The following is a 24,163-nucleotide window of genomic DNA, read 5'->3' on the forward strand; positions in this document are numbered from 1 at the left end:
CTATGGCAGAGCATTGTGTGATAGAGCCAACCTTAGTCACCACTGTCAATGCTAGCTAGATACAGTTGAAACAGCAAGATTGGCTATGTTTGGTTCTCCTGTGGTGGTGATCTATGGTGTGGTCAAACACTCCAGATCACACACCATATAATCTGCAACATCCCCATGCCAAATCATCTCCCTGAAGAAAGGAATGGCAGGCAAAAAAAATTTCAACAGTTTCTCTATGAAGATAAAACTGTTTACATAGTTATACTGAAATTTCCTTTACTCAGAGGTAAAACCATTTTATGGCTTTCAATATTTTAAAATTAGACAGATTTTTGCCCCCATTTTATCCATTGATAACTCCAAGTACCCCAAAGTTGTATTGATAGTCGACCATTTGAACAGTAGAACAGACCAGATATAGTTTATTAAAATATGCTCATTAAAAACAATTTTGATTCAGTTTTTAATAACTGCAAATACATTTAAAACCGTTACAGTGTCTTGAAGTTGCAAATATTGTCTTATGAAATTATCAGATGTAAAATCACTTAGTAAAAACTGTGAAATATCTTAATTCAACCTTCACATATAAAAATATATTTTTATGGAACACTGAACAGTTAAGGCCACAATCCTTGGAGAGTTTGAGATATACATATTTTGAAACTGCTCATAAAAACATTAGCATAAATAAATATCAACACTGGTCATACTATTCAAATCAAATAAAACATATTATTAGCTTATATCTTCAAGTTTGCTATCAGGAACATTCCTTCAGAAGTCATGTTTTTCAAGTATAAATTACAATGTGCTTGACAACCACATAAATATATATTTAAAGTATTACACAGGATTTTGATGTTTTCTCAGTATTTGGGGGTGACGTATCCTGATTATTTTGCCCAAGTAGGTTCTGTATAAAAGCCTTCTTACTGCTTTTAAAAGCTATTTGATCTCCTACTGATTTTATTTCTGGAAGTGGCTCATTATTACTCGGCATACTTTTCAGACTCTTTCTTTTAAAAAGGAAAGTCTAGAAAAAACACAAAGAATGAATTTCAGTAGGTGAGATATTCACTTAATAGTATTTGGAGGTATAATTTTCAACAAGTGTTAACATTATTTCATTCCATCTTTATAGGGCACCATATGTACATTCTTAGCATCCATAAGCTTTTTTTCTTTTACTAGTGACTATCATGAGTCCTTCTTGAGAAACTAACTGAGACATGGCAAAGAAAAGGTAATTGCCAAGAAAAACAAGAATCCACAGGCATATTTTTGACAGAGAAATTTTCATCTCAGACTTTTATTTATAGTATTGACAATGAATAAGAAATCTATTGACTTCAAACTGGCACTGGATCTTTAACCTTTATCTGTAGCCTCTAGCCTTGTGCCTGTCACATAAGAGATACCCAGTTAATATATGCCAAGTAAATACACAAATAAACTAATGCCATGATGGAAAGAAATTCTTTTTAGTACCTGAAAAGCTTACTGGTTTTTTAATTAGTTTACTTGGGTGGAAGGAAATCAAGCCAATAACACAATTTTCTTAGTGGCTAACTGTAGGTCCAAATAATCAGCATTGACTATATGTTGTTTAAAATGCAGTATTTAGTAATTTCTGTATATAACAATCACCTACCAAAAGATTTCTGCTGCCAATCAAAACCATGGACCCTAACCTGGCTATCTAAAACATTTAAAATCATCAAAACAAAATTCAGTGGTGAATTTTGTCTTGTAGACACCAATAGTGTAGTTCTTTTCTTTTTGAAAGATTATCCTTAAAGTGTCTGTCTAATTAAGGAAGGGGGAGGAGGTAAAATCTAACACGTGTTTATTTTGATATGCATTAATGAACCATTTTTTCGAGGTTTTAAGAACAGTTTGATTTGTTTGGCTTGGATAGTATACATAGGTGAGAGATACTGTAGATAAAAATGTCATGTGAGAATGACTGAAAACATCTTAAGTCATTTATTTCCTTTTTCAACACAAGGCTTGCTTCAGTGTTGTTGGTAGGGTACGTGAATGTCTCGTATGAGATGGACAGCAATTTGAGCATTTCACCTAAAGTATCACATGGTGTGCTTGAGTGTGATATAGTTATGTTACAGAATTACATGCTTATGGTTTTGTAATAAAAGATTCTGTAATAAAAGGGAGCATTATTTGTGCTAAACCCTGTATGTAGAATAACAGCATATTCCTTAAGTAGGGAATATACTTATTATTGCTTGATTTTTAATATAATTTTCATTACCTTTTGTTTCTTTCCTTTAACCAAGGAAATGTGTATTTATTGAAATATATTTTTCCATTAGGTTTAAATGAGAATTCAAGCAGAATCAAAGTTTAAAACTGAATTCTTTAGCTAGGCCCTTATCCTGGACTAACCTTACCATCATCTTATAGACTGGCACTGGCACTTGGGTGCCCTGTTTGGTCTGCTCCCACAGGTATGTGCTATTCTGCCTCCCACACAGCATTCCTTCCCTGGCTCAGCCCTCTATCCTGTCCAATATACCTAAATCCCACCACTTACAGCCTGTGCTGAAGATTGGAGAGCCTGAAAAGTCCCTGAAACTTGACCACATATTTCATTTGGTCAGAAGTGTGTTTTCCAACATTCTTTTATTTTTTTAATTTATTTATTTGCTGCTTCTCTTCACTTTTCCTCTCCTTAAGTTTTTATGTCTCCTGACTCTTTCACTTTTCACCTCCCTCCCTTACATTTGATTTTCTTTCCTTGAGTCCTTCCCTGAGCTCTTATAATTGGAAAAAACATTCACAGGAATGCAATGAAGCACAACGCAGTATCTGTTAAATGTTTTGGTCTACTAGACAGAGAATTAAGTTCCTAAACCTTGATCAAATGTTATGATAATACATCTTTTATAATTCCAAAGATAATTCCAAAGTGTCTTTTGAGCCCTGGCGAGGTGGCTCAGTTGGTTGGAGCACTGCCCTGTACACAAAAAGGTTGTAGGTTTGATTCCTGGTCAGGGCACCTACCTAGATTGTGGATTTGATCCCTTGTTGGGGAATGCACAGAAGTCAACTGTTCAATGTTTCTCTCTCACATCAATGTCTGTCTGTCTGTCTGTCTTTCTCTCTCCACCCCCTCCTCTCTCTCTAAAATGAATAAACATATCCTGGGGTGAGGGTTAAAAAAAAGAAAACAAAGTGTCCTTTGAGCCAGGTCACAATTACCTTTTGGGTATAATAGTCTACATTTATAAGACAATTTTTATAAAGATAAAAATGATCATGAAGTAATTCTTAGTAAAAGATAACGGTATGGGGATCAGGGCCAAAATAACATTTGAAATTTCTAAAGTAATTCTGAAAGAAATTTCAGAGTGGTATATACCTCCAAAGATGGCAAAAAAACAGGCTGTTTACTTCTCTAACGGAGGATCCTGGTTTTATACCTTCACCCTTTCCTCTTTCTTACTCACCTACATTTTACAATTCATTGTCAACCAAAAGTATTGACTCAGCATTTACCATGTCCCAGACTGTGGTAAGTGCTGAGGATACCCTGGAAAGCAAGACAGATTATCGATTCTGTCCTCAGAGTTGAAGGCCAGTGGGGAGAGAGAGAGACATAAAGCATATAGTGACTATGGATAAGAAAAGAGTGTCATGTGAGAGAATAATGGGACGAAATAATTTATATAAGTACTGGTGGTCACGAAAGGCCTGTATATGGAAATGACATTTAAGCTGAGACCTAAAGGTTGAATAGGAATTAACAATGCCTTTCTTTTTCATTTTCTTTCATGTTTCCTCTTCTACCCTGAAATATGGCCTCATGCTTCAAGTTCTGAAAGTTAAAGAGCAACTTACTTTCAAGGAGAAGAAATGTATTCATCAGACTTTTAAGAACTCAAAAACAGGCACTGGTCATATCCTGAGAGACTGAAGTAGCATGTTATAATGTTTTCTAAGCATAACCCTCCTTATTTTTTCATTCATTCTCTCTATTTCTTGGCTTTCCCTTACTCTCTTCTAGGCTCTCATGATTATTATACTCTTATAATTTAAGCTATAAAGTTTTTTTATAAATCTTTTATTGTATGATGAATCAGTATGATGTGATGATTGAAAGAAATATGCTATTAAATTTTGGCAGAATCATCTGACTCAATCTAAAGTCCAATAAACAAATATGCATGTTAAAAATGTGAAACCTCATGTGAAATTCTTCACATTTCTAAGCATAAAAACTCATATTAAAGAAGTTAAATTATGTGGCTCACCACAGAAAAAACAGAAGGAGTAATTCCATACTTTGGTCTTAATGTTGAAATGAATTCATTTCACTTACCTTCTTTGATACTTTCATGTCTTTAGCTGGTGTGGATTCACTACCCCCCAGGTTTTCTGCAGAACTGCTCTTTCCATGCTCACACACGTTTCCTACAATAGAATATATTTAGAAAAATGTTTCCTAACTAATGAGAAAAAGAAAAGTGCTGATGCTTTCAGTGACAGTCTATCATCCCTGAATTATGGAGTAATAGTAAAAGACTGTGCCACTAGAGTAATGGAAAAGGTCTATACTGCATATTTCCTGAAAAAATGAGTTAAGGCAAAAAATCCAGAATGATCTGATCAGTGTTGTAAAAGTTTAGATGGCCAGTACCCAAATATAGCTACAAAGGTAACAGTAAATATTAGGAAAGACTTCTGTAAAATACAAATTACCTTTTTAAAAATTAACCTAGTTATAATTAAATTATTTTTACTCAAATGGACATGTTATTTTTTTGTGTTCCAAATTAATCCACATGTTACATAGCTGAATAATGACCTTTAAAGTATACTCGTGAAGCATATGCACTCTTTTCATTTATATTATCAACTGTTTCAATATTACATTTAACTTCCTTTTAACATTTTAGGCTACGTGCTAAGAATACTTAAGATACATATTTTACATTTTTCTTAAAATATTCTAAAACTGACTACTTTTTCTACAAAAGTTGGAAAAAACTATTAAGGGAACTATTTCTTCTCTGCTTAAGTTCAGATAAAATATCTACTATTATGACAGTTACATGTAATGGGAACACAGTAAAACACACTGTGATGTGATGGTGTGGAAACATAATACTGGGGTTGTACAGCAAAAACACAGATGACTTGGGTGTAGAAACTATATGTCCCTCTATTCTGTAGCACTTGTTCTCTGATACCAAGAGCTAGGCCTGGGAAAGGATTCCTCTTAAATGTCCAGGGTAAGATCAAAGACTAAGGTCTGGTCTCTGAAGGGAAATAACTAGATGGCTTGCTATGCCTCTAGGCTAGACTGGTCATTGGCAATGGGGTCCAGCAGTGCTCACTAGAGATACAAATCAAAATTTGGGGCAAAAGTTCAACTTAATACTATTGACTAAAATGAAAATAAAAAGGTAGTCAATAGGCCGTCCTAAACCACTTGACACTGACATATGAGAACCTAGGAGTAGTATGAATATTTTTAATGTGAAGAAGCTGTGGTAGTTACCAATGAGAAGAAATAAGATCATGTCACATATCTCATAGCTTGTTATGAGGGTCATGTGACAGTAAAAAATATAATATAGAATACATGTGTGTAAGCTATAATTACTCAATAAAGGCACATATATGCATATATATGTACATATGTATGCATGTTATATATCTGTCCTTTCTAAAAGTATACTTTTGAAGTCAAATGAGCGCATACCTTTTGGATTTTCATTGTATTCACAAATGGCTGGTTCCTGTTTGTTTTCTTGGTCCTATAAACAATAAAGAAACAACATAATAAAAAACATATTTGTGCTGTGCTAGAAAACCCAGTCTTACTTTTTAAGCAGGGTTCTGAAGTTGGCCTCTAGCTATTAACATAAACATGTGACAATTACTTCAGTTTGGGGCTCTTGCCTTAGATACTGAGTGAGTGCTAAAGTTACTCCTAGCTTTACGCTGTATGATTGAAAAAATTGTACAATTTAAGAATTCTACTAAGAGAATATCCAAGAATATTAATTGGTATATGATTCAGCTCAGTACCTGATAATGTCAAGTTGGTGTTTAATGAGTTCTACGTTAAAAAATTTTAGGGATCAACCTAACTGTAAATGTACCTTATAAATAGAATCTTTCCCTCCATCTGAAGAAAAAAAACAATAACTGAGAGATTTTTTTATTGATAAGAACAAGGATTCTTGGAAAAAGAAGTATTAAGAAAGAGAATGACCTCTGTAACACAATATCATCTTATAAATTAAAAATACATGCGCACAAAACAACAAACATGTTTTACAAGTATACATTCAAATAAAAGGACAAACATGTTTCAATGGTTGTCTATGTTTAGGGAGAAGGGAAATGGGACTAAAAGGGGATCAATTTCAATAATGAAAGAGGAGCCTTGCCCAGACCAGTGTAATAACTGTTTTATCAATGAGAAGGCATGATTAACTCAGTGTTTTGCATAAGAGGTCCAAACAATGAAAATGAAAAGGTTGGAATTCTAAATTCCATACTTGAAATTAATCCAGGGTAGTGTTAGCAAATGAATGAATTCAAATGTACCACTGTCTCCTAGCAAGGTCACTCTTAGGCAAAACTGCCAAATGGAAGAGATGTTTTTGACATCCAAAGCTCCACATTTAGGATGGCTTTTTCTTTCTCATTGATACCTCCTACTAGTCCTCTTATTAATAATTCCTTCTAGACTGCATCTCTGAAGAACTGATCACAACCTCAAATACTGCTGTGAACTTTAGCTTGTCCCTATACATGTAAATATACACATGTATGTGGACACACACACATATCCCATTTCTGTCACCAGTACAGTACAGTGATGAAAAACTTTGTATTTTCATCATTTCAAAGACCCAATGCTGAATTTCACTGTTAAATTTCTCAACTGTATACTGGCTCATATCAGTTGATTTCTCATGCAGGAAACAGAATACTGCCAAGAAGTACAGAAAGAGGGCTAGAAACAAAATGTGTCTCATTCATAAATTTGCATGAACAAAGTTTTTGATAGAAATACTTCTCCTCCCAAAGGAAGTTGGAATCTTCCCTCTGCAGAGATCAGGGTACCCATATGCCTTCTTTTAGGCAGGACCTCAGGATTTAAGCACACATCATCATACCCTTTCAATGGTTATCAATACCTTTTTAACTGAGTTGTTGCTGGTTTCACTGTGGCCAAATTCAGGAACACATTTACTATCTTCCGCAGCTTTCTTCTCACCTTCCAGATGTTCATTAACTTCCTCTTCCTTGTCTTCTGGTTCTTCATTTTCTGAAAGTTTGCAATTCTATGGCAAAATTGAAAGCAGGGAAGAGATCAATTTTTTTTAAAAAATAGAGATTTGTATTGTTCTCATATATAATTCATGCCATCTCAATGAACACATGGATATGAATTCAAATACTGAGGTCAAAGAAATAAAAGTTGTATAACCCATGCTGCATATGAAGTCAGTATATTACCAAGGATTTTATGCCTGCTGCTCTATTTAATTTTTTAATAACTAGAATCCCTAATATTCTATTAGCATCTATGAAAAGATTAAAATGGAAAGAATATTAAATATGCTATTAGGGCTGCATCAATGCTTTTAAACTTTAAAGAAGTTAAAAAGCTTTTTATCTACTGGTGCATTATAACATAATCATATCTACATATTATGTTCATTTTCCAAAACATAGGGATTTAAAATAATTTCAGAAGTACAATTCGCTTATTCATGAGAGGTAAGCATAATTACTTACATTCTAGGGAAAAGATAAAGGGACAAAAGCAGTTTAAATGATTTGCTCTTAGTTGTTTACAACAAAGGGAATACCACACTGAGGCAGAACTTAGTCTATCTGACTCCTTTCCCGCTAATCTAAATTAGATAACAGCCTATCTATGAATTTGTTAGACTGAGAATAAATCATGTGATGCTTATTAAGTACAGGCAGAAAACATTAGTTTTATCTTTATTCCTATACTGAGTGTTTTGGGGTTTTTTTTGCAGTTTCATATTTGGGGTGGAATAATGCTTACTGTTATCATGAAGAGATTAGTGTCCTTACTGGATTTTTTCCTATGCTTTTCATTTATGTACTTCACTAATGGTAAAATGACCCTTAAAATAGGCAAGGAAATAAGTAATCAGTGCCATTCATTCCCTCAAAGAACATTTTTACAAAGTTCACCTTGGCCCTATTTGCCTCAGATCATATGTGTCCTTTATATCCCTTCAACACTGTAATTACCTTCTCATGGTCAGCTTCCATGGTCATTTTGCTAAGGATAAGCCTAACACCCAACAGAATCTTTAGTGGGTAGTTTGAAAACAATGCCTTTAATAATTAACCCATCTGTCTTTTGGAAAAAATAAAAATGTGAGAGGATTCAGGCTAGGGAGAGGATATGTTTCTATTTGAAAACTCAGTAAAAGATCTAAGAAGCATCCTCAGGCAAGTAGCACTAAGGTTGCGGTCTAATAGCATTCCCACTAAGGACAAGCAATCCAGAAATAAAGCCTTGAGATTTAAAAAAAGAGTTTCAGAAGTTACTCTGGGAAGGCTTGATTTAGGTTAATCAAAGGTCATGAGGCAGTGCATGCACGAGGGGAACACAGGAGAAGGGAACAGGACACAAGGAAAGACATGATTAGGGTAGATAGGGTTAACTACAACATAGCTACTATTTACCAAGAACTTCTAAGGCTTTCCTTTTTTCTGCATAATTTCCCCTCTAAGTGACTTTACACATTAGGCCTAATCAGGTGCACATTATGGGAAGCTAAAATGATCAGAAAGAGCTTGACTTTGGAGGGGAATGAGAAACAATGCTGCTAGATTTAAGACTTCTGGTGATACATTGATGTATTTAGAAATGTGCATAAATGAAGGTTAACTAGAAATAACAATGCTCCTGACACAGAGAATTGCAGACTCAGCCCTTTTATCTCCCAGAAGGAGAGTCAGTGAGCTGTGTTCTGGCAAAGTCCTCAGTACTTGGAGAGTTTGGCTAATCTAGCACTTGGTCAACTCCAATTGTGCTAGCTAACTAAGGCATTAATGTAACCACAAGGACAGCATGCTATTATAAATTTTACCTTATTTCAGGAATAAGCAAAACACATTTCTTAATAATGAACTACAATAACTACAATTTTACTCATTGCCTTTATGAAAATCTGTAACAATGAAGAACTACATCATTTTCTAAATTTGAGAAAGCTCTTAGAAAATGATATTTTCACTAGAAATCACATCAATTGTAGCACTTTGCACTCATTAAGCACATTTAAAATTAATTTATGCACATCTGGACAACTACTTTAAATCACATATAGCACTTACCTTCAAACCAAAACAATTTAGGAGAGATTGGCAGAATACTGTCATTTTATAAAAGAAAGGATAAAGTTTAAATACATTCTTATCATCAGAACTGCATAGGAAGTAAAGAGGTAGTCTTGAGTGGCCAGTGGAAATGCATCTGGTGTTAAGACCACAGTAAAGAAGTGAATGGGCCTGGCTCCCACAAAAGGACCCTTGTTTCATTGGTCAGACACTGCATGGGAAGCTGCAGTCTTTGGTCTGGCCCAGGACACTGCCTTTTACATTTCTTATGGGAAATACCAAGAAATGAAACATTCCTCATAAGTTTTCAGTTTCCTCAAGAATACGATCATATTGCACACTTTAAAACCTAGAGATTGTTATCAGAAGTCAGCCTAGTGGTCACCATGGGAGGAGGGATGGGAAGTGATAGAAGGGGGTGAAGGAGAGCTTCTGGAGAGCTGACACCATGCTTTTCTTTGACCTGAATATTAACTAGACAGGTGTGCTCAGTTTGTGGAATATACATTGAGCTATACTTTCCTATACGTGTATTAACTCCACAAGAGTTTTTAAAGTTTAAAAGAAGAACTATAAAGCATAAAATTTTATGCTAAGGTCTCACAGGGTACAAAATGTTTTCCAAATAGGCTCATAGAACATAAAACTTTAAGTCACATCAGGTAGAAAAGTGCGTATTTTAAAATCTCAATTTCAAGGTTTCTTTAGGACAAAAAGAACTTAACATGTAAGTTTTAATTACACTAGGAATCACTGAGGCAGTAGAGAGTGGGAAGGGCAGTAAATACAAAGATGTAAGCACTCCTTCCAAGTCTTTCTCCATTAGTCACTGCCTGAGCAAGGCGCCTAATTAATGTACTTTACAGTCTATCTCTAAAGTAGGAAAATGACACTAGCAGTTAAAAAGATTACTGACGGGAAAAACACGAGCAAACAGTATTTGTATGTAAATATAAGCGATTTTGTAAAGGCCCCTCCAGAAATAGATCCCTAGTTTGACACTCTTTTTTTTTGCTGTAATGTCCCAGATCTTACCACTAGAAAACAGTTTGTTTAAAACATTCACTTATTTGTTCTACCCTCTTGTACACATCCCTTTCTTCTCTTCCAGGAACCCAGCAGCCAGAGCAAGCAAGAAGGGAAGAGGGAGGCATGCCTGTCAGTATCACCCAAGGTGGCAGGAAAATGGAGGAAAGGCCTTGCCTGGGCAACAGGTTAAGGTCGTCATAGGCAACGATGCTCCCAGACCCTCAGGTTTTCCAAGAGTCCACAAAATATTTTTAAATGTAAAATCTCCTGATAGTTCAATGTTGGCAAAAGAATTGCATGGGCTGTATACCAAACAAGATAAATCTGCAGGCCAGACTGCACCCATGGGCTTCCAGTTGTGACTTTCCAATTGTTGGCTTCCAATGACACTACTTCAAAATTCTAAACTTTTCCTTCTAATTATGAACCAATTCCTTACTTCATTCCTAATCTCACATTTCTACCACCAAATACGTAATAGTTTGACTCTCATCAGCAGGCCTGCAAAAATGAACGTAATGCTCAAGATACAGAACATTTTGATGGTATATAGTCTTATTCTCTTTTTACTTTTACTCTTTATTATTCTCTCCCTTTTCCTTAGAAAACATATTTTCTTCTTCACCTTAAACAAATGTATGATACATGATTACACTGTATGTGTGACTTATTTTTAACTGTGTTGATAAAAACATAAGAACACAGAGAAATCTATGGTCCCCATAACAGCACTAACATTTAAATTTTAGGCTAACCATGTGAGTGCAATCAGCCTTTCATCATGCTTCAAATGTTAAGGGGCAGTATTTGACCCATGTGTGGTATGTAATGGTAGAATTTCACTCTACCCCATATTTAAGGCTTTTCGATTGTAACCCATTTCATTCCCACAGATCTATTTCCATAAGCTAATATTCTGGGAGTTGCTATGCTATATCTAGACAAAAGTGAGGTTCACAGGGAAAAAAAAACTCATACACATTAGCCAGTGACTTGACAACTCAAGAGGGTAGCATTGTACCTGACTTGATGTGGCCTGAGTGGATAATTACAGCGGTACAAGTCACCATATGCTGAGTACTCCCACCATGTTTCATGTGCTAACTAATTATCAAAAGACCCCTTCTTCCTTTACTAAAAGAGGAAAAAATAAGACCGAGAAAGGCTAAAAAAAAAAAAAACAAAAAAAAAACCAACTTGTGCAAGTGTCCACACAGCTAATCAGTGAAGGGCTGAGATTTGAACTTAGGCTTACTGGACTCCAGAGCCCATGCTCTTTCCCAACTCTGCTCAGATAAACTGAAAACCATCATGCCTGCCCTCAGAGTCCACCACCCCACACTGATATTTAAAGCACTGCAGACTCTTATGTCAATAGTTCACTTCAATAACACCCTACTCTTATATATACCACTGTGTATAGTAACAGCACCTAAACATTTAGGATTTTCTTTTCTAAGAGCACCAAAGTCTCTGGAATATACATCTCCCTCACTAAATTGAGAAATATGTCAGTAGTGCTCTTTGATAATTATTTTTCAAAGTGTAGTTCTGATTCTGTTTCTCTGCAAAACATACTTCCTGGAGCTCACTCTTGCTGGTAATGTGGGCTCTGCCCTGCCCTCTGCTGGGCCTCTCTCAGGTCCTCTCTGCAGTCCTACACTTCTCCTTCCTTGGCTTGGGCAGCACCTCTCTTTCCTAGAAAGTGTTCGCACTCCCCCTCCTTCTCAGACTTCCCTTTCTCACCCTCCTCTTGCCTACTGATGTTTCCTTGAATTTTGTCTTCAGTTCCTTTTCACACTGTGAATGCTGCCTTTCATTCAACTCCACTGTTTTAACTATATATATGTGCTGGTGATACTCCATAATCTCTCCTGAGCACTAGACCCAGGTGTGCATCTGACTACTGAACATCTATCTCCTGGATCAACAAACCCCAAGCAGTTGCCCAAACCTGGCCCTACTCCTCTGTTCTCTGCCTTGGTGAATGGCACTCTTTCCACCCAGTTTTCCAGGACAGAAACAAGTTCGTCCTTTTTCCACCCTCCAAGTTACATCTCTTCACCAAGACCTCTAATTCTATCCCTATATCTCTCTCAGTAATATATGTCCCACACTCTCCATCCCCTCTGTCCTAGTCCAGCTGCTCTTCAGCCTCTGCCTGGTCTAAAAATGCCTCCTAACTGGCATCCCTGCCACTGGTCCTGTTCCCTTCTAATCACCCTCCATATTGCTGCAGAATGATGTTACAAAAGCCCAAGTGATCATCTTACTCTTGTTGTTTAACATGCTTTACAAACAAGTAAGGCCCTGTGCCTCTCTATCCAAGGATAGAGGATATTTGAGGCTGCACTGACACCAAAACACTCTCATGGCTCCCATCAGCCTGGAAAGCCTGCTCTCTACACTCCCCTTTTCCTGCTTGGGTTTTACTTTTCATGACTCAGTTCACGTTTCACCACTGCTCCTTGGAAGCCCTTTCCTAGCCTTTCTCTATGGCAGCTGAAGTGCACTCCTGAAGCACTCTATTGTACTCATATGTTTTCTGGTCAGACTGAAGAAATAACCTAAGAGTTCTTTGAGAACAGGAGCCACATCTTACTCCCTGCAGAACCAAGGCACAAAACCATTTTCTTATTAATTAAGGCACTTAATGCAGGAAAGTCATAGATCTGTTTTAAGATCATATTTTTTATCTTTGGGCAGTCCTAGCTAAAAACATAGGAGTAAAGGTAAACAAAAGGGCATTGTTAAACAATAGTTAAGGCAGAGTCCAGGAACTCCTTTTATATAGTGTCTTTCAAGAAATCTATACTTACCTAATGTGCCTGTCAGGGAAGATGGCCACAGTAGGTTGACTGTAAGCAGCCTCACTTCTTGAAGTCCACCTTTTGGGGGGAAGCTACTGTTCTATTTTTGGTGCTTGGTATATAAGTATTTGTTGGATGACTAATATGTAACAAATGTTAAGTTATATGTCAGGTACTGGGCATATAATATCACATATATTTTTTACAACAGAAAGAATAAAGGAAGGAATTACAGTACCTCCCTCCATGGTACGATTTTATATATATAATTTGTATGCAGCTAATTTGTCTCTGTGTGAAACAACAAACATTTCAATTGCACTCATCTCAATTATGTTCAGTAGCAGTAGATCCTTCTGTGGCACTCCTTTACAGCTTACTTTAAAATATTTTTCTGCCAGGGTCAACATTTTAAATTGTAACTCAATGGATTCTATACTATCATATTTTGCCTCAGAAATGATCACTGAATAACTACAGTAAAAGCCTGATTGATCAGCAGATGGGGACCATAAAGAAGAAACCAGTTGTTCCAATCTATTTAACCAAGTATTAGTTCAGGTTTGAAAATTAACAGGCTAGTATTTTGCCAAGAACACTATGCTACACAAATTACTGCTTCTAAGTGAGCACAAAAAAATTTTGGCTGGGGAAATGTGAAGAAATAGGTAAGAAGTGACAATTAAAAAGTGGTTATCTAGACCAGCTCAAATATTGAGGAAGACAGTTCAAAAACATCATTTCATTACTGCTGGCTGATTATCTCTTCAGTGGAAGAGGAATGCCTATATCTTTAACATTAATAACTTGAGTTTAAGAGTTTCCCATCTCCCTGGAGGTTTTTCCATTATAAACTCCACTTCTGTCATTGAACTTGTTTAATCATCTTAAATCTATTTTTAAATAAACCATGCTTTTCACCAGAACAACACAGCACATATATCTTTATCAAAGTATTAATTATATTCTATTAACAATGAATGTGGTAGAATTCGGAAGAACCCTGCAATGTCAATTCAGCACATTTAGTTAGTTAGGGGAAGCTACCAGAGATCCTTGTAGCTAAAACAAAATTTACAGTTGCTCCTAAGAATTTCTTCACTTCATATTCTAGTGTTTCTCCTCATATTCTTTCTTACTCAGGAAGGATCAAATGTGCAAAGAATACAACTACACCCAATTTACAAGAAGTTTAGCATCAAAATACTCCTTGATAAAAGAATGTATAAGAAATCCTCATATCCAAGATAAGGGACCAGTAAATCAGTTGAAAAGGGAGCTATGAATAAAGAACCAAACACACTAGCTGCATTACATACATTGAAAAAGTTAAGGGAAGATTAATCTAGCCTCTCTAAAATTCAATATCTAAGATTAGTTTGTCTTTTTACAAATAATTAGTGGCTGTATACACTTAATTTTTATTTTACTTGAAACATTTGATAAGCAACAAACAGAATTACAGAATAGTCAGTGAAGAATACATTGAGGGTACATAAACAACATACTGAGAATGAAGTTTCATACAGTTAAAGCATGGAAATTACAGGAGTTCAGCAATACAGAATGACAGAAGATAAGAGACATTAAAGTTGTCATTAACTTTTTAAGAGAAACAAACAATATTTTATAGAAAACTAGATTAATTTTAAATTGCATTTCTTCCTTAAAAATTTTTAATGCAAATAACAAATATGATAGAGTAAATCAGCTTGAGAATGAAAGAATTTAAGAGTTACAAGTATAGTTATAATATCATCTAATCCATTCTATTCTGCAGATGAGAAAACTGAGGCCTAATGAGTAGCTTGGCCTGACCAATAATCAAGTTTTACATACTTCCAAATTACAGATATAAATTAATCTCCACTTTATTATATATACTGTCATTTGCCTGGGTAGTAACTAAGAGACTATATTATTAAAATCTGAGCTCTGAATCCAACCATCACTTGGTAGATTATAGCAAAAAGGACACATAAAAGGTAGATAAGACAACACTACTTCTTTAATATCTGAATTCTTCATGTTAGCTTTCTAATACCATCCATTCTTATAAAATTATCCTATGTGGTAGGTAACCTAATAGGACTGGAAATAACTGTGCTAACATATTTATAATAAGCCAGATAGCTTCTTATAGGAATGCCTATATCTTTAACATTAATAACCTGAGAGTTTAAGAGTTTCTCATCTCCCTGGAGGTTTTTCCATTATAAACTCCACTAAAATAAGTCACTTAAGGATCTGTGTGACTTATTTTATACACAAACAAAATACTCTTATAGTGTACTCCTATTTTGTAAGTCTATCTTTAATGAGATATTATCTTCTATGACCTGTTGATATTTTCTAGTTACAGATTAATAATTTTGGGGGAAAATACACCAAGATATTAGTTTAAGAAGAGCCAAAATTTACCAGTGTCTTCTGCTATCTTTACCAGGTGTCACTGTACCATATGTAAAGTAACCATGACATAAAATCAATTTAAGAAAATGTACTAGGTGCCCATTATGTGTAAGGCAATCAAATTGTTTGCCTGGACATAATCAGCTCAAATTTACTTTGTTACTTCAGTTCCAAATACTGTGGTAACACATTATTCCAGAATTTTTTGGAACCTGATGGCTTCAGAAAAATTTTAGAACCATTTTCTAAAAGTTGTTTTGACTGCACTGGCATTCTAAACCTCTGTACTTCATGTTCTTTCCCCTTTCTCTCTGTGTTAGTAATGAATTTTCTTTGATATGTTTTATCTGTATCATATTTCACAGATCCTTTGATTTTGCTAACCTTCCTGGACTCTTTTCCTTCACCCGGTCTTCCCAGCCTTTCATTCCCTTCATCACCTGTCTCCTGGTATTTCCCCTCACCATCCTCATTGTTTTCTTCTTCCTCCTTCTCTTCTCTCATCCTAGTTTCTTCCTCTTCTCTCTTCTCCAATTCCCCCTCCTTCCTTTCCCTTTCCTCCCCTCTCCCCTCTCCTTCCTCCTCTCCTTCTTCCCCTTCCCTCTCTCCTTCCTCCCCTACCTCCTCTCCTTCCTCCCCTACCTCCTCTCCTTCCTCCCCTTCCCCCTCTTCTCCCTCCCGTTCTTCCTCTCCCTCCTCTCCTTCTTCCCCTACCTCCTCTCCTTCCTCCCCCTCCCCTTCCTCCCCTTCCCCCTCTTCTTCCTCCCATTCCCCCTCTTCTTCCTCCCCTTTATTCTCCTGTAGCCCTTCCCCCTCCTCTTCCCCCTTTCCTTCCTCCCCCTCTCCTTCCTCCTCTTCTTCTCCTTCCCTCTCTAATTCCTCTTCTTCTCCTTCCCTCTCTACTTCCTCCTCTCCTCCTTCCTCATCTTCATCCCTCACTCCTTCCTCTTCTTCTTTCTCTTCTTCCTCTCCCCTGTCTCTCTCCCCTTGTTCCACTTGCCCCCCTTCCTTATTCTCTTCCTCCTCCTCTCCTTGCTCCTCCCCTTCCCCTTTCTCCATCCCTTTGTTTCTTTCCTTCTGATGGTCAGGTTCCCTCTCCTTCTGCTCTTGTCTCTTCTCATCTTCTAAATCTTTCTCTCCCTTACCCTGGCTTTCCATTTCTTCTCCTCCCTTGTCTTTCTGCTCCTCTCCCTCCTCACTTTCCCTCTGTTCCACTCTTGAATTACCCTCCTTCCAGACTGCTTCACATCCACCTTCAGGCACATCTTCTGCCTCTCCCCCTGACTTTTCATTGCCTTCACTCACCTCTGCTCTGTCTGTAAGGTCATCTGACAGGATCTCTGCTTCCTCCTCCTTTCCTCCAGGCATCTCCACATTTTCCTCTACCTTTTGCTCCTCTATTCCACTTCCTTCTAAATCCTCTGCTCCTTCCTCTTCCTCTTCCTCTGGAATTTGTGGCAAGCGGTCATACTTAAAATCATATTTTGTAATGAATTCGGATAGTATGAGTTCTTCCTCACGTTCTCGTTCAATAAATTTTGTGCTACACAATAAGTTTTGATAAGTTTCCACTTCATCATCATCATCTTTTTCTCCACTACTACAGTCTCCTGACTCAGGTGGCTCGAAGCCATCAGTTGTACTGGGCTCACTTTCACTTTCACCTTCCATGTAACTGTCTGACTCCTCTAGAGATTCTCTTTCACTGTCAAAGATCTCATCTTGCTTGGTCATTTTCCTTTCCTTAACAAAAACACTTTCTTCAAAATTCTCATCAATATTCATGACTCTATTTGGTAAGTCACCATAGAATCTGTCAATAATTTTTATGTTCTCTTTACTTTTTCTTATATCCTTCAGACCTGCCATTTTTGCCAGCTTAGTTTCCTTCTCAGAGACTATTTCTTCTGCTTCTAAATCTTTCTGACTGCATTCTCCACCACTTTTATTTTCTACTTTCTTATCATCAAATGGATACATAACACACTTATCTGTAAATTTAAATGTCTCTTTTTGCAAGCCCTTCTCTTTGGTGTCAGCCTGAGGCCCAGGTTGGCCTGAGTCGTGACCTACATCCTCATCTGAACGTGCTTCCACATTCCCAGATGTTGGTACCATGTATATTCCTTTAGCCAAAAATTGTTTATATGCTTTCCCTTCTTTCATTTTTTGGGACATCTCTTCACTTTCATATTCATTGCTATCATCCTTTTCAGTATGAGCTGTATGCTGCTTCAGTTGCTCAATTGTTTCTTGTTTCTGTAAATTTTTTGAAGTAATCGTCATACTACTATTAGTTGACAAAGGTAACTTATTTAGTACAAAAACTACAAAGAACTTGCACTGTTACCAGTTTTACTAAATGAACATAACATCCAATTTTACCAAACATTGACCAGATTTTGTTTTCTTTGGGGATAATTTATGCTGTTCTCTAAGTTTATGGTGTATCTAATTTTGATTTAATAACATGTCTGTATTTAACTTTTCAATTCTTACTACTTGCCTTAATTTTGCCATTACTCACAGTATCATCAATGTTTATCCTCTGACCCTTTTCTAAATCTAAATCAATTCTTAAATGTAATACATGTCCAGGCTAATTTTGCAAAATACTATTAAAAATGTATACTTCTCTTACATTCAGTGCAGTTCAATTTTTTCTCAACTTTCTTATCATTTTAATTGTCCATTTTTGATTGGTCTTTCAATTCCACAAAATTAAAGAAAATAAATGAAAATGTAAAATTTGTAAAAACTGAAAAAAATGAATAGCTTGTTTCTAGAAGAAAATAACAAATAAAAACTGAAAATAAAATCTTTACCAATATACTAAGTAATAATGAATATATTTTTCTTTTCAAAACGAAACCTTGGGTTTTCAAAATTCTGACCTTCTTATCCACTATTATCCTTAATTATAATAATTTATATATATAAAAATACTACAAGGAAAATACTTAAGGTAAAATGTAAGATTTTAATAAAAACTATGAAATGAAACATTGAGATTTGAATGATACTTTAAGAATACAAATTAATTTTCTGCTAGACAAGATAAGGCAAAAATCAAGTTGTTGACCTAAATTTTGCAAGTTAATTGGTTGAAATATTCAATAAATTTGGGTCTCTAGATAGTAAAACCTCACTAAATTGAGTTTTATAAATTGTTATGAGTGTTGGGCCCAGGATGAGGTCAATTTTTTGCTAAAGAAATTATTTATAAAGCACATTAAAATTAATATATTAAAATATCACAACAAATCTTTTTTTACTCACCAAAGCAAGCCTGGTAAGGCGTCTACTTAAAAGGATTATGTGAAGTATAAAATATATTATCAGTTCAAAAGGAAATGCCATCTTTTTGTTTATTCTAGGTCCTACTGTTTAAAAAGTCATGATTCTTTCAAGACCCCTAAGAAGACAGAGGCCCAGGTGCCAGAAATGATTCCTAAATGTACATGCTTTTATTTCCCTAGCACAATAAAGCAGCAAAGTCAGGGCCCAGAGTCAAAGAGGAAGTAAAGACACAAAAAAGCTGTCTGCTTGGAAGTAAAATGAGTCAATAAGCAGCATGCACTGAGCTTCCACAATTGTGTTAGAACAGCTCTCCCACACATAAAAAAGCTGTTATTCACCATGACTCAGTAAAAAAAAAGATAACACTAATGAGGATTGGCACTAAATTTTATAATTTAGCAAGATTCTCTTGCATTTCAGCGACTTTAAGGGATTTTTAGCTTAACAATGTAGAAAAGGTACTAGAAATATAAACTAAATGTTTTCTTTAGCCTTCTTCCTTTAATTTACATTACTCCAACTTACTTTTTTAATTTCCAAACTCCTCATACTTTCACCCCCTGGTCTGTAAAACTAGGAAAAGTAAAGAATTTTAGGGGAGGCCTTGATCTCTCCAGGGCTGTGAAAACTAGACTATTCCTTCCTCTTGCTATTCATTTGTTATTTATTAAAGGTTTATTTTTTATCAACCATGCACAGTTTCTGGCTAATTTCTAAATGTTTAATCTCATTTTTATGTTACTAATTCCTTGATAAATTAAAGTCTATTCCAAACACTGGAAAAGCAATTGGTATTAAATATTCTCACTAAAACCACAAAATTTTAGAGCTAGAAAAAATGTTTATATCATTCTGTATGGTCAGCACAGTTACTTATCCAAAGTAATACTCAAGTGACGTCTGAGAGCCACTCTGATAAACAATAGCCTCTTCCAATCCTTAGAACTATAACAATAGTCTTTTTGCCGTGATGACAAGAAGGTATGGCTATTCTGACTTGTTAGTAACTCCAAAGAGCACATTTTGGCATTGGAATTCTGTCAATCTTTGTTACATTGAAGAAAATACACACCAACAGAACAAGCCCGAGTTGAGGTGATCTATATTGTATTCCTATCTTTTCAGTTCTAAAGTAAGTGAATGCTTACCTTTCTTGTGTTCTTTCCAGAAACTTTTCAAAGAAAAAAATTTAAACTGTTCTTACCCACCATGATAAAAATTAATCTCTATATTATACCTTTCTTTTTTGAATTGGTGATAATTTTAAAGACTTTTCATTGGAATTTAGGCTCATCATATGTGTCTGAAATAAATAAAAAAAGTATGTTCTAAAAACAATGAAGACTATAGGTGTGTGTGTGTGTGTGTATATATATATACTTACACATTCTAAAACTATATATAAATAATACAAAACACTTCAGGCAGTAATATAATCAAGTCAACTGCATACATAATGTGAGGACTGAAATAAATGTTATTGCATGTAATCTATACCTCAATAAAGCTGATTAAAAATAACAAAATGAAACAAAAAGAAAAAACATTTTATGTATATAACAGTACAGAAGTATATACATACACAGACACATACACACAAATACATGATGAACTAAAATCAAACTTACATCTAAATACATAAATAAGAAAACTATTACCATATTTAAGACATCAGTAGTTTCTCCAAGGCTTTCTGTATCTGCGGATGAAGAATTATCTGTATCCTTCCCTTTATTCATTTTATCTTGAAAATTACCTGAATGATTAAAAGGGAAAAGAGAAAACCAGATTTGCAAAGGAAAAGTGAAAGACAGCTTGATAATAAACAGAAATTATTCTGTAATATAGAGTGCAAATATAATTTTATTGAACATTCTTTAACCACGTTAAAGGAATTGAACAGAATTCATTCACAGTGATAACCGGTTTTAAAATTTTTCGGAAAATTTTAAGATTTTGACACTGATGAGATAACAACTGCTTCACTCATATGAATAGGCAAACACTAATCCTTTAGGATAAATACTACCCATGTGTCAAGTACTGTGAAAGCCAGTCCAAAAAAAGGATCCCAGTGACCCACATCCTCCTGGTATTCATACCCCAATGAAGCTCCTTTTCACATTTTACCAGATTGGTCTGTATGGTCAATAAAATAAAGCAGACATAATTGTGACATTATTGTGGTTTGTGTCTTGGTCCCACATATTCTCTTTCTTGGATCACTGCTCTGGGGGAGGTCATGTTGTAAATATCCCTAGCAAGAAGCCCATGTGCTGAGAAAGTGAAGCCCCCTAACCATGGCCCCAGTCCAGCCTTCAGATGAAAGCAGACTCATCTGACAGCCTGTCTGTGACTGCATGAAATGCCCTGAGCTAGAACTACTCACCTAGGCTGCTCCTGGAGTCCTAACCCTCAGAAACTGTGTGAGGTAACTAATGTTGTTTTAATCCATAAATTTTAGGGTCATTTGTTATGTAGCAACAGATAACTAGTACAAGCTCCTAGATACTTTCATGGAAAACTGAAATGTTATTATATAATAAAGATAATTAGAAGTTATAAGCTCTATTTACCTTATATTTTCCTCAATTATTATACCCCCATTTAGAACATGTACATTTACTTGAGAGGAGCTCCTTAATGAAGTCTTCACTAAAAATGCCAGTCCACACTGATCTCTCCCTTGTAAACTCATTCAGTTCAAATGAGCCAATAATCAGTTTGTGTTTGTTCCATGTGATGTAAGATGCAGGTGATACCAATTTAACTATTAATTCTTCTTTTGGACACTATACTTTTTTTATTTTTCAATTATAATTTATATTAAATACTATTCTATATTAGTTTTAGGTATACAGCATAGTGGCTAGATAATCATATACTTTACAAAGCAGTCCCTCTGATATTTCAAGTATCCACCTGGCCCCATACTTAATGAACTTGTAATCTATAAGAGAATATAAAATATATAGCATAAGGGAATGAGAAATCACATCTGAATAGTGGGAATCAGAAAATGTTTCACTAAGGAGGTACAGGGAAGGATAAGTAGAATTCTGAGAGGCAGAGATGAAAGTGGACAAGGAAGAAAATGAAGGTCAGTGCTAACAGAAGCAGTGTTGCTTGTATTGAAAGGTTACCATGTCCTGGGAACATATATTTTAAGTTATATACATTTAAGTTATATACATGTTAAATTAATCCCATTACAACAAGAGAGATAAGTATTATATCTTGATTCCATAAATGAATAAATTAAGGTTCAGTGACCCTTTTGGTGCCAAGTGTCAATCTCAGGTCTGTCTAACTTTCATAGCCTTTCTACTGACTCTGACTGTGAAGAGCTCAGTTTGATCAAAATCAGGGGTTGGCCCACTTTTTCTGTAAAAGACCATAAAGTAAATGTTTTAGGCTTTGTGGCCATACAGTCTCTGTCCTAACTAATCAAACTCTGCCACTGTAGTGTGAAAGCAACCATAGATAACACATTAAAGGAATGGGCTTGACTGAGTTCTAATAAAACTTTACAAAAAACAGGGGTCTGGCTAGATTTGGCTCATGGGCTAGTCTTCAGGCTTGGGACCTCAGGATTATAAGAAAAAGACAACTGAAAGATGAAGCAGGTAGGAGTCGTATGAGGAAATTTACACTTCTTTTAAAAAAATACTTAGGATCCTCTGAAGGCACTGGAGCAGAGAGGAACTAAACAACACCTGAGGAAGATTAATGTATGAAGTGCTAAGCAGCACAGACTGAGGGCAGAGAATGGAGGTTTGAAAAATACTAGATCATTTAAGGTCATGGCCTTGTCTTATACTGGACTGAGAAATTAGTACTCATCAGATCTGATCTGCTTTATCTTCTCACCAACAAATGTACACATTTACCTATATTTTCCTGTTAAAATGTAGAATGCCTTTCTTCTTACCAAACACTTCTCTGAATGTGAGCCCCTCCTGTCTTCTCAGGAGCTCTGCACCTTTGGTTATACTGTCTCTCTCATATGCTACCACTCTCTCTAGGACTGGCTTATGTCCATTAGCATACAAATATGCTCTAATATTTGCCATTGACCCCACATCTTCCTCTAGCTGCCAGTCAATTCCTGTACCCCTCTCCATGACCAAAATATGCAAGACAATTATCTTCACTTATCTTCACACCCTATCTACAATTCACTTCTTCATCTCCCATTAATACCTCAACTCTTAACACTCTGGATTCTGCCCTGATCTTCCCCTGAAACTACTCCTGTCAAGACTACCAAGAATCTGCATGATGTTAAATCCACGGACTATTTGAGCTCTTTTTCTTTGATGTTTGCAAAGTAGTTTGAATTCATGACTCCACTCTCCTAATTTCCCTCCTCCTACCCAACTGGCTGAGGAAGGCTTCTTTGGTAGCTATATGTTAGATGTCCTTAGTGCTAAATCCTGGGCTTTCTTTTCTTCCAATTCTACTCTCTAATAGGTTATTTCACAAACTTTCATGGGTTGTCAATACCATCTCTATTTTGATAGTTTCCAAATTTATACCTCTAGTCCAGACCTCTCTTCTGAACTGTAGGCTTGCATTTTCAACTGCCTGCTTGATAGTTTTGCTTGGATGTTTCACAGGTATCCCAAGCTCAATTTTAATTTTTTCCCTCAAACCTGTCAACCATCTTCCTGCTTAGGAATCATCTTTGATTCTTACCTTTCCTTTACATCTATCTGTAATACATTAACAAGTTTAGCAAGTTCAGTTGGTTGTATGTCTAAAATGTACTTTCAATCTTCCCCCTTCTCTCCATCTCCATTGTGAATACCTTGGTACAAACATCATCATCACTTACAAAAAGCTCCTAAGTATTCTTCTTACTTCCAGTCTGGCCTCCCTACAATTCACAGAAAGGCAACTGATCATCTTAAAACGTAAGTTGGATAGAAGCATCTGTTTAAAATCCTTCAATGACTCTCTGTGGAATTTTAAGACACTCAAATAATATTGGCTTGTCATGGCCTATAAAACCATGAATAATTTGTCACTGTCTCTTTCTCCAACATCATCTTGTCCTGCCTTTTCCCTCACTTTCCAGCCTGAAGAGTTGTCTTTCCTTTTCTTATAACTTCCTCCAAATCTTTACATATATTAATTTTCTTTGCTTGAAATATACAAATCCTCTCTCTTTGTGTGGCTATCTTTTGTGTCATTTACATTTTAGCTTAATTGTCACCTTCTCAACAAGGCCTGCCCTGACCACC

General features: G+C 35.7%; 1 protein-coding gene across 2 annotated transcripts in view; it reads right to left on the bottom strand.

The window, feature by feature from the left end:
* Nucleotides 1-384: 384 nt before the first annotated feature.
* Nucleotides 385-24,163, bottom strand: part of RPGR (retinitis pigmentosa GTPase regulator) — a 50,334-nt gene continuing 26,555 nt past the window's right edge. Inside the window, exons 12-18 of one of the 2 annotated variants that reach the window (XM_045860616.1) lie at nucleotides 20,576-20,673; nucleotides 20,155-20,220; nucleotides 16,923-17,876; nucleotides 7,173-7,319; nucleotides 5,723-5,777; nucleotides 4,337-4,428; nucleotides 385-1,027 (exon numbers count right to left, since the gene is read on the bottom strand). In XM_045860616.1, the coding sequence (XP_045716572.1) occupies nucleotides 830-1,027; nucleotides 4,337-4,428; nucleotides 5,723-5,777; nucleotides 7,173-7,319; nucleotides 16,923-17,876; nucleotides 20,155-20,220; nucleotides 20,576-20,673 (1,610 nt within the window). In that variant the 3' untranslated portion in view covers nucleotides 385-829. The remainder of the gene's footprint in view (nucleotides 1,028-4,336; nucleotides 4,429-5,722; nucleotides 5,778-7,172; nucleotides 7,320-16,922; nucleotides 17,877-20,154; nucleotides 20,221-20,575; nucleotides 20,674-24,163) is intronic. The other variant, XM_045860615.1, reaches the window with a different exon arrangement.

This window comes from Phyllostomus hastatus, unplaced genomic scaffold (genome assembly GCF_019186645.2).
Source record: "Phyllostomus hastatus isolate PE091 unplaced genomic scaffold, TTU_PhHast_1.1 phas_scaffold_200, whole genome shotgun sequence".
Taxonomy (NCBI): Eukaryota; Metazoa; Chordata; class Mammalia; order Chiroptera; family Phyllostomidae; genus Phyllostomus; species Phyllostomus hastatus.